This window comes from Pteropus vampyrus, unplaced genomic scaffold (genome assembly GCF_000151845.1).
Source record: "Pteropus vampyrus isolate Shadow unplaced genomic scaffold, Pvam_2.0 Scaffold322, whole genome shotgun sequence".
Taxonomy (NCBI): domain Eukaryota; kingdom Metazoa; phylum Chordata; class Mammalia; order Chiroptera; family Pteropodidae; genus Pteropus; species Pteropus vampyrus.
The window spans coordinates 1289038-1299760 of record NW_011889103.1 but is presented as its reverse complement, the minus strand read 5'-3'; the positions used below and the strand labels follow the sequence as shown (position 1 = coordinate 1299760).

At 49.3% G+C, this 10723-nt stretch overlaps 1 protein-coding gene across 4 annotated transcripts in view; it reads left to right on the top strand.

Moving 5' to 3' along the window:
- Positions 1 to 150: 150 nt before the first annotated feature.
- The window catches only part of MMAB (methylmalonic aciduria (cobalamin deficiency) cblB type), a 13196-nt gene continuing 2623 nt past the window's right edge, over positions 151 to 10723 (top strand). For 3 of the 4 annotated variants that reach the window (XR_896947.2, XR_896946.2, XM_011377812.2), the window contains exons 1-8: positions 157 to 436; positions 1636 to 1697; positions 3556 to 3649; positions 5415 to 5472; positions 7554 to 7626; positions 7872 to 7969; positions 8291 to 8355; positions 10092 to 10151. Coding sequence is in view for 2 of the 4 variants with exons in the window: in XM_011377812.2 (XP_011376114.1) it covers positions 327 to 436; positions 1636 to 1697; positions 3556 to 3649; positions 5415 to 5472; positions 7554 to 7626; positions 7872 to 7969; positions 8291 to 8355; positions 10092 to 10151 (620 nt within the window). In the remaining 2 variants the exon portion in view is untranslated. Of the gene's footprint in view, positions 437 to 1635; positions 1698 to 3555; positions 3650 to 5414; positions 5473 to 7553; positions 7627 to 7871; positions 7970 to 8290; positions 8356 to 10091; positions 10152 to 10723 lie in introns of all 4 variants that reach the window. The other variant, XM_011377813.2, reaches the window with a different exon arrangement.

Here is a 10723-nt window from a genome sequence, read left to right as displayed (position 1 = left end):
GACCTCATCCCAGCCCGGGAGAGAGCGGCCTTTCCTTCCTCCCAGCCAATCAGAGCGCGAGATTCGGAAGTCCCTTTACCAATTGGCTTGAGTATTGGCCAATATATGTTGCCAACCAAGAAAATCGACACGAGTTTCCCCGCCCAGCTCCTTCCGGAAATCAATGGGAAACAAGCCCCTGGGAGTGTCCCGCCCTGGGCTGAGAGCCACGGACCAATGGAAAATGGCGGCTGAGCGGTGGGGCGACCGGCTGTAGGTGGAGTCATCCCGGGACCTGGACGGGAGCCTGGCAGGGTCAACCCCGAAAAGGGGCAAGGCGCTTGGCTATGTGGCGCCTGGGAGGCCGTGTTGGCCTTCGCGGGTGCATTGGCGCCGGCAGGCTACTTTGTTCCCGTTTCCAGAGTCGCGGGTCCCCGGGAGTAGAAGACGGGGACAGGTGAGTGCCTGGCTGGGAGATTAACTCAAACACCTGCCCTGTATTATGTTATCGTCATAGTTACGTCACCTAGTTGAGAGGTCACTATGGCACCCGCCAGGTGACTTCTCAGTCCTGACGTCACCATGGCAACGTGGGCACCGTGGAAGCCAGAGACCAAGATTTCTTTGTACTAGTAGAACGAAGCTCAGCTGTCATCCAACACGACAGGGTATATGCCATATGGGCCGGGAGGGGCGTCTTACCTGACCTCACTCCGGAAGACGGGCTTCAATTCAAATTTTGACCTATCGCCAAAGCAGTTTATACTTTCAGACACAGAGATACACCACAAGATCTAAAGATGGTTGTCATATACCTTGAAACCTGCACACTATTCCCAGACCCCAGAACCTGTAGAGTACCATGAATAATGGAGTCATGTATTTTATATATCCAGTAATTTAACCTTTGAATAACCTTGTAATGTCACGTTTTCATGTTGAAGTCTATATTAAAGGTGTTATGTTGCTATTTGAAAATGCCGATTTTAGAACTTGTTTTGCCAGTTCCTTATTTCTAAGTATACTTGAAGTTTCATAGAATGGAAGTGGCCCCGGTTTCTCTCCCTCCAGGAGGCCCTTACTAGGTGAATAGAGGTTAAGAGTTTGGGTTAGGGTTAAAGCAACATTTTGGGTAGGGTAGAAGTAACATTTTGGGGTCTGGAGTAAGACGGTCTTGGATATGAATCCTGGCCCTACCTCGTCCTCCCTGGGTGACCGTGGAAGGTGAGTCTCATCGTGTGAACTACAGTTTCCTCACCAGTAAAATGAAGGTCATAGTTAGTGCCTACCCGTGGTGCCGTGGGAAGATTCTAGGGATCATTGCAGGATATAATGCCAGTAAATCACTTAGCACAGTGCTGAGACGATGGAAAGTGATAGATAAATTCTTTCAGCAAATATTTATTGAACTTCTGCATTGAGCAATGCACCACATCAGCTACTCTGCAGATATAGATGTGAGCAAGACAAAGCTTGCCCACAAGGGGCTTAAAACTAAGAGGGATGGAGGGGAAAGAAGTCAACAAGAAATTTAAGCAGAGGGAGGTAAATGCTGCGTCTGAGGCTATGAGCAGCAAGCTGGGACCCACGGAAAGAGGTGCCCCACTGAATAAGCCACCTCTACTCACCACCTCTTGATGTCTGTTTTCTCATTAGGTCACAGCCTTCCTCAAAGACACTCAAGATCCCCAAGATTTACACCAAAACAGGAGACAAAGGTAGGATGGGGATAGGTAAAAAATACAAAGAGAGACACGGAAGACTCCTTTTTAAAGTTCTTCTAAATTCTTTGCAGCCATTAAAAAGTATGTAGCATATGTCAGTATATATCACCAAAATGTGATGTGATATGAAAGATGCCCGAACAATATTAAGTGATAAAAGCAAGTTGTGAGACAATCCAGATACCTAAAATCATTTGGATAAAAGTGCGCGTGTATGAGTGCATGTGCATGTGCGTGTGTGTGTGTGTGTGTGTTCAGGTATGCGTAGAACAGTCTGAAAGGTTACACCTTGGACTATTACCTGGGAGAGGGATTGAGTTGTGGGAGAGGGGAATGGACAGAAGGGCTTTCATTGTTTACTGTACATATCTTTATTATTTTTTGGAATGAGTGTATATTACCTTGATAATATAAAAAAATAGCAGAGCATAATGTTGTACAGAAAAAAGTAAGATGCAGGAGAATATATCAGTATGATACCATTTTCTGAAGTTTAAAATATGCAGATCACTAGCATATATTGATTTTTGGATACGTATCAGGTCCTTAAATAACGCCATTTGTTTCAATGTCATTTCATTATAATGTTGATGAGATGCAGTAGGAACTTAACTCTTGTTTATATCAATTAACCTATGGTAAAATTGATATATGTCACAATTCCAAGAATTTATCAACAATATTAAGTGAGAACTTACTGTATGTCTATATAGTAAAAGTATAAAAATATGCATAGGATGTACTTGATGCCACTGAACTATACACTTAAAAATGGTTAAAAATGGTAAATTTTATGTTACATGTATGTCACCAAAATTAAAAAGTATATATGCATAGGAGTGACAAACAGAAGGTAGTATTAATACCCTCCAGCCAAAGACCTCCAGAGTCAACCTAGTCAAATAAAGTCGTGTCATTGAGCTCATTACAACTAGGAAGATGGTGCACCATGGGGACCATGAGGCAGCTCAGTAAGAGGATGCTGGAAAGGACTTATAGGATCGGGCTTATGTTAGGTGATTTGGGGCTTTCTCTGGATTGGATGATGTCAGAGCAGGGATAATTCTGTAACTGAGTATCTTAATCATTTTTGTCTAGAAGGGGAGAGGAACAAATTGGGGCTAAAGCTGTAATTGATAAAGAAGCAGCAGTCAGTCACATTAGCCAGGAAAGGGGGATGTTTGGCCATTTTTATAGTTTGGACAGTGTTCTGTGCTCAGACATGACTAGGAGCGGTCTCATTTTGATCTTGATCTGTCACCATCACAGAGTGGCCCATCTGATGGTGTTTTGTGAAATCATTTACATTCAACAGGAGAACACTGCAAGCTACCTGTGGGTGCCAGGCCCACACCTCACAGCACCAAAGCCTGTCTGATAGTGTCAGGCCTGCTCCTGGTTGTCAGGAGTGGGTTTTCTCTCTCTCAGTGGTTGGGGGGGAAAGGTGGAAAATGTGACCTAGGTAGAGATACAGAATACTTTGATTTTATATGAAATATAATGTATACGTCATATGTACAAGTATCTCTTATTTCTTTAACAGGATAGTTAGTACATGATTTTTTACATTTGAAATAAAAGTATATCAGGAAAGAAGTGAGGATAGTGGTTACCCTTGAAGGATAGCAACTGAAAGAGGGTGCATGGAGCTTCTAGGGTGCTACTCATGTTCTGTTTCTTGATCTGGGTGCTGAATACAGATGCATATTCAGTTAGTAGCAATTCATCACAATTGTACACTTATGATCTGAGCACTTCTCTGTGTATGTTATACTTCAAGTAGAAAGTTTTCTAAAAAGTGCATATCAGAAGAATAAAATCTTATTTTGGACGGCTAACCATTTTTTCACAGGGTTTTCTAGCACCTTCACTGGAGAAAGGAGACCCAAAGATGACCAAGTGTTTGAAGCCTTGGGAACTACAGATGAATTAAGTTCAGCCATTGGGTAAGGGAGACGGGATTGGCCTTGAGGTTGAGTTTGAATTGGGCATCAGTAAATGTAAATAATATGAAGCTCTTGAGAGTGCTTGCTAGTCCTGGAGGCTGCCAACCCTTAATGAACCTGCCTCAGCGTGGAAGCAAAGGCACATCTGGTCAGCTCCAAGGCTGCGGGGCTGCAGACACCTTTCCATTCTGGCACTGCCTGCTCTTGCACTGGCATGTGTTCCATGCCATGTGAAGCTGCTCTGCCCGTGCCCCCCCATCCCTGGCTTTCTCACTCTTGAGGTGTGTACATGTGTGCTGTTGAGGTGCACATATTAAGTGAAAGAGGTGAGTTGAGCACAGTATACCATGCATCAGATGCGGTCCCTTTTGTGAGCCTTGTCTAAGTATATAGACAGAGTTTAGAAAATGGACTCAGGGAATTAGTCAGGATTGGCCAGGTCACGCTGTGGTAACAGACAACTGTCAGATGTCATGGCTTACAACACCAAAGGCGTGTTTTGTGCTCTTACTTCAAGCCCATCATTTTAGGTCCCAGACTGACAGGACAGCTTCTGTCTGGAATAACACCAGTAATTGTGAAAGAGAGAAAAGATATCATGCTAAAGCCCACACTGGCTCTTAAAGTTTCCGTGAAGTGACAGATCACATCTGCTCACATTTCACTGCCAAGAGTCAGTCACATGGACACACCTGACAACATTGCAGTAGGAGGGGCAGCATATATTTGAGAACAATCATCCAGTCCACCAAACTCAGCAAGCTGTTGACAGTGTAAGTCACAGTTATCTCAAGGGCTATTCAGGAGCTCTGATGTGGCCCTGTGGGTGAAGGTCATGGGAATCAGACAGACCTGGCTTCAAATTCTCTACCACTGCTGATTGGCTGTGTGCCTCCAGGCAAATCACCTGGCCTCTCTGAGCCTCAGTTTCCTGTTCTATCATATGATCATAGTAATAGTGTCTATCACTTTAGGTTCTTGTGAGGATTGAATGAGATAATTCCATGTTTCACCCTTCATACTAGACAGTGCCGAGCGCAAATAATAAAATTGTCAGCTAATAATGTCAGGCTCCTGCTTTTGCTTATCTTTGCCATCTGTTGTCAGTTTCTATAACTCTTCCCATGCTCTGATAATAGTCCCTTTGCGAAGCTTTCCTCTAGGACTCCTTTGAAAGCACCATGGTACAGAAGTGGAGTGCCAAGTTCTGAGGGAGGCCATAGCCAGGGTCCTGACCTGCATCCGGGGCACTTTGCGTTCCTTGCCCCACCCCACCCCTCCAGAAAACTCCTACTCAGCCTATAAAGTCCCAACCCCAGCATCACTTCCTCCAAGAAGCGCCCTCTGAACCCTAGCCCAGGCCAGGTTTCCCAGGAATCTAGCCCTTTCCGTCAGAGCAATGACCACACTTTGCAAGTTCACCTTCAGTCATGTGATATTTAATTCAGGTCTTCATCTGCTGCTGAACAGAGCGTGTGTCACCTCTGCTCACCACTGAATTACCTGGACCTGGCCAGAGTAGGCACTGAGAAAGGAATTGTTGACTGGATGAGGAATGAGTATAAGAAAAAACATTTTGAGAAACAAATACCCTGAACCAAATGGAGGATTATGATGTTCTTATTGTCAACAAGAAAAAGAACACAGTGGCTACTAGAGCCAAATTAGTTTAATGGTCTATTACCTGAGAATCTGTTGCATTGCAGAAAGACAGGTCCTGGGGATGTTATGCTAGAGGCAAATTCCTTTTCCTTTTTCCTCATAGGTTTGCTATGGAATTAGCTATGGAAAAGGGCCACTCATTTGCTGAAGAGCTTGAGAAAGTGAGTAATGTTGTCTCACCCCAAGCTGGGATTTTTTTTACCCCAGAGGCCTGGTAGCCATAACTGGATTTGCCCTCTGACCATAGCTTCCTCTCCGTGACACCTGGGACTAGTCACTCTTCCTCTGTGAGCCTCAGTTTCTCCATCTGTATAATGGAGACATGCAGAAATATTCCTCCGTCACAGGCATGTGGTGAGAATTGCACAAAGAGAGGAAAGTGTAAATGTGCGGTGGGCTCAACCTGGGGCAGTTCTGCCCCGCAGGGGACATTTGGCAATGTCTGGAAACATTCTTGGTTATCACAACTGGCAGCGGAGGTGCTACTGGCATCTAGTGGGTAGAGGCCACGAATGCCGCTAAACATCCTACACTGCACAGGACAGCACTACAAAGAATGACCCACAGAGAGGACTCCAGGACTGGTGACAAGGACTCCCCCCTTAGAACACACAGGATGTGCTTAAAGTTTCAGTCCACATGTTGACCTGAGTCTTTAGGAACTGCTCCCTGGAGGGCTGGCCCTCAGCCTGTTTCAGTCCTTCAGGCCACGCTGGAGCCCACCTGGGCTCCTGGGAAAAGATGAACGGCAGTGAGAGGGCTGCAGAAGGATGGGAGGCCTCAACTGCTGGAATATCTGTGAAGGAGGCACCTCCTCTGTGACGGGGTTGGTTTTCAGCCTCGTAATGAGAAACCGTTCAGGTCCACAGGGGTACTTTCTATCTGCCGTGTTCATCTCTGAGTGGAGTTTGCAGAGGGAGAGCTGAGGTACTGACATGATGAGCCTCCTGTGCTTTAGGCCTCTGTCCTGTAGTTCACAGCTTCAACCTCACCTCTGCCAGGGGTCTTCCCTGGCTACCCCCACTTTCAGCTGGGTTGGGCACCTCTCCCAGGTTTCCACAGCTCCCCTCGAATAGCAGGTATCACCAAGAGTGTCAAACTGCCCAGTCCCCTGTCTTTCTCCCTACCTGCCTGGGGCCCCTCGAGTGTACGGACTGTGACTTGTTCACCTGGGGATCCAGTGTGGCCCCAGAGGCTGCTCACTGGGCCTGTGGAAGATTGCCAGGCAGCCCGTTTGCCACTCTCCTCACATCACCCCATTTGATCCTCGCAGAAGCCTAGAAAAGGTAATTTGCTCAAGGCCCTACAGCCACAGGTCAATGGAGCCAGGATCCAGCATTACCTGGGGTGATTGCTGCAGTTGCCTACCAACGGGCAGTATTGTTACTCCCCATTCACCGGAAGCCACAGACACCAGACAGCCAGTGACTCACCCAGGGTCTGCTGGTCTGTGGCCCAGGGAGCATCTAGTCCACTGCTGGGCGAGGAGCCTCTGCACTCATCCACTGTGTCCTCCTCCTGGCATGCAGTCCCAATGGCCATCTTATCAGGGGTCACAGACCTCCACTCTCCCCACGGCTCACCATCCAGCTCGAGTGGACCCAACTGGGCACAAAGTCAGAGACAGTGTTTGTAGGTCTCATCAGCACAGGATCCCTTGGTCATTTGTCAAGCAGGAGTGTGGAGCCCTGTGAGCCGAGTTCAATAGGCCACCTCTGTTTTAAGCAAACCTCCTAGCTCCTGCCCCTCAGGCACAGGCCATGCTTCCTGACACTGGATCACTCCACACATCTCAGCTGACCATGTTCTCATAGATCCTGTCCTTTATAATTGAGAAAGCACTGTCACATGTGCTCTTGGCCCAACTGTTACAGGTTAGAAAAACAAAGCTGTCAGTTTAGAGGAAAAAAAAAACCTCATAGGGCCCAGGCTCATGGGAGACAAGGGTTGAGACAGAAGATTCCTCTTGACTGTCATTGAGCACTTGATATTTACTTTCTGTATGACCCCACTGTCCCCAAGGGAGCCATGTCACCTCTCAACGGGGCTGGTGTCCAGCATGCTGAAGGCTCAGACAGTTTGCTAATTAGCCTGTAAATGCCAGGTAATTAAAGTTCTGACAGTCCCCGACAGGCCAGCCCCCACATGCCTGGCTAGTGTGTCAAGCGGCACCTCTGCACGTGCAAACACGTTATCTCCGCTTGGCCCACCATGAGTAGATCTTCATTCGTTGCTTCCCCAGGTCCAGTGCTTGCTGCAGGACATCGGCTCTGCCCTGGCAACACCGCGCTCCTCGGCCAGGGAGGCTCACTTAAGTAATTCTCTCTCTGAAGCTGCTGTGTGTGCTCTGAGGGCTCTGTGGGAACTGGGCCCAAAAGGAGAGGGGGGACTCTCAGGTGTCACCTGGGGCCCATCGGCCCAGCCTATAGACCCTGAGAGGGAAGGAACCTTCCAAGACAGTGAAAGTGGTTTGGAGGGCACCAGGCAGAAGGGACACAGGCGGTTTCCTCGATGATCTGGTGGGTGATGGGCCTCATGGTCACGTCCTTCTGCTCCTCAGGACACACCGCATTTGAGGCGAGGCCCATCCAGGAGCTGGAGCAGTGGATTGACAAATACTCCAGCCAGCTACCCCCTCTCACTGCTTTCATTCTGCCTGTAGGTACGGGGTGGGGGTGGGGGATGGGGCTGCAGGCCAAGTGTCTTAACAAAAACACAAGTATTGAATACATTAATTTTTAACAGTGACAGACGTGGTCCCCTAAGTCCCCTCCAGACCCTCACCGGTCCATCCCCAGCTCTGCCCACTCTGGAGGCGGTTGCCCAGTGGGTGCGCCCCAGCAGGGCCCCGTGGAGGCAGAACATTGCCCACGCAGGGGCTGGGCCCGGGTGTCTGTCCATCCGTCCGAGGCGCTCCCTCTCTGCAGTGGGTGCACCCGCCCACCCGCTGCTCCAGCAACGCTCTCTTTCTCTTTTCAGTCGGGAGGCAAGAGCAGCTCTGCACTGCATTTCTGTCGGGCCGTGTGTCGCCGAGCTGAGAGACGGTGAGGAGCCTGGTCAGAGCAGGAGGCAGGCTGGCGGGGTCGGCCCCATGCTGTCCAGCCACCTGTCAGCAGACCTTCTCCTGGCACCTTCACCATGCCAGGTGGACACCAAGCCAGACCAAGTCCCTGTCCTCAGAGCACTACATTGTCCTCAGAGCACAGTAATCCGTGACCAGACAAATGACAGATGACGTAACTACACATCAAGATCAGAGCTCATGGAGAAACAAGTGATTAGGGAGAAGGTCTTAGTGGGTTTTGTTGGTTATTTATAACACATGGTATGAAATTCAAAAAAGTACTTGTGAAAACGCCTGTGCCCCAGCTGCCCCATTCCTCGGGGTTAATTTAAGTGAGACAGTCTGAGCGGAGCAGAAATGACTAAGAGCCCACACTGAAAAGGGCTGTGAGGGGGGGTGTGGGGTACTAGGGTGACCCAGCCCGGGCACAGGAAGGGTCTCCAGTCATCCTGTGGGAGCCAAGAGGGGAAGGATTAGCATGGGGGCGGGGGTAGAACAGTTTCCTGGGCAAGGGCAGAGGCAGCAGTCCACGCCGAAAGGACAGCAAAGAGGCCGAGTGTCTGGATCCAGAGGTGGGGGCAGGGTGCATGTTGAGGCCAGAGGCTGAGCCGAGGCCAGGCTGGGCAGGGCTTCTTGTAGGCCCAGAGGGGTCTACCTTTATCCCGAAAGCAACAGGAAGCCATTGATGGGCTTTAGGCCATGGGGTGACCCGAAAGGGCCCTCCTGGCTGCTGGGTAGAGTTGGGCCCAGAGAGACCCACATGAAAGCCCTGATGGAAGTGGTCAATAGACTGGCCACTCGCTGCCCCAGCCCCCTAACTCCAAGGGAGATGAGGCATCCCCAAAACCTGCTGACAGCCTTTAAAAGAAACTTTAAAAGAGTAACTGCAAAATCTTCATTTACACCACTTATAGACCAGGCTGCCACCCAGCTTTACAGATAAGTAGAAATAAAGCTGTACTTTGATGTAACAGGCAGGGCTGTGCTAGATACTTTATAGTCATTATTTCATTGATTCCTCACGATGACTCTGGGAGAGAGGTGATGGTAGCCCTCACTTTATAGGAGTCAGAAAATTGAGGCCAAGAGAGGTGATATTGTGGCCATGGTCACCCAAGTAGCCTATGGCAGAGTCTGGATTTCAGCTCCGGTCTGTCTAGAACCCCAGCTCTGTCCATGGCCCCACATCATTAATTTTTCATCCTTCATGAAAAGCTCTTGGGCCCAAGTGGTTCCTAAAGGGATCCTGGGTAACAGAAAGAGCTTTGGCTTCAAAAGAAAAAGTCATTTGTACAAAGCCATTAATGTCAGCCATGCTCATAATAACAAAAAATTAGAGACAACCCAAAGGCCCAATAGTGGGAAATGGCCGAGCAGAGGATGAGCCCTCAGTCCACCAGACAAGGAGGTAGAGAAGTACACATGGGATGCTGATGGGTGAAAAAGTCCCTTGGGCAGGGGACACAAACCCAGAGCTTCAGTCTTTTGGGCAGAGCATCTCCTGGCAAGGGTTATGTGCATGAAGGGCTTAGCAAGGGCCTGCCCGGTCACTGTTGCCCAGCAGACCGCAGGCCACTGTCTAGAACATCCGCATAGACTGGCAAGAACACTGGGTTAGGCTGTAGCAGCCGTACATGCTGGCTTGGACGCAGCCCTGGGTCCTGCAGTGTGTCGATTTCGTAATGTAGTGTGATGCTCTGTGTCTTCCCTTTCCAGTGTGGTGCCTCTTATCCAGATGGGTGAGACGGATGCAAACGTGGCCAAGTTCTTAAACAGGTACTTAGATGGAATTAGGAGAGTGTCTCTTCTCTGAAAAACGAGGCACATTGTGGGAAGTAACAGCACTGAAATGGGCCTTACTCATCCATTCGCTTTGTTTTCACTGAGAGCCTGCTGTGTGCCAGGCAGGGGGATGCAGCTTAGAATAAGGCAGGTACCATCCCTGACCCTGGTGAGGTGAAGACCTTGTTGAGAGAGGCTGCTGTAAAAACCAGCCAAGAGAAAAATCAGAACCAAGGGACAGTGTAGTAGCCAGGGGCCCCCATTGAAGCTGGGTAACCATGGAGGCCATGGAAGGTGTCATGTGGTGACTGACCAGGGAGCCCAGTCAGGAGTCAGACCCTCTCTCAGCAGGCCCCCTCCCCACGAGGCCCCTGGGCAGTGTGAGCTGAGAGGAGACAGCGAGACAAAGCGAGCTCAGGACCATCTAGGCCCAGGCACGGGACCCAATGAGCTGGTTGGCCCAGGAAGAGCCTGCAGCCCCACACTCAGCCTCCAAGGCCAGGGCCACAGCTGGCCCAAGGCCTGTTCTACCAGACTCTGCCCTAGCTTTGGTTCAGGCAGTTCCT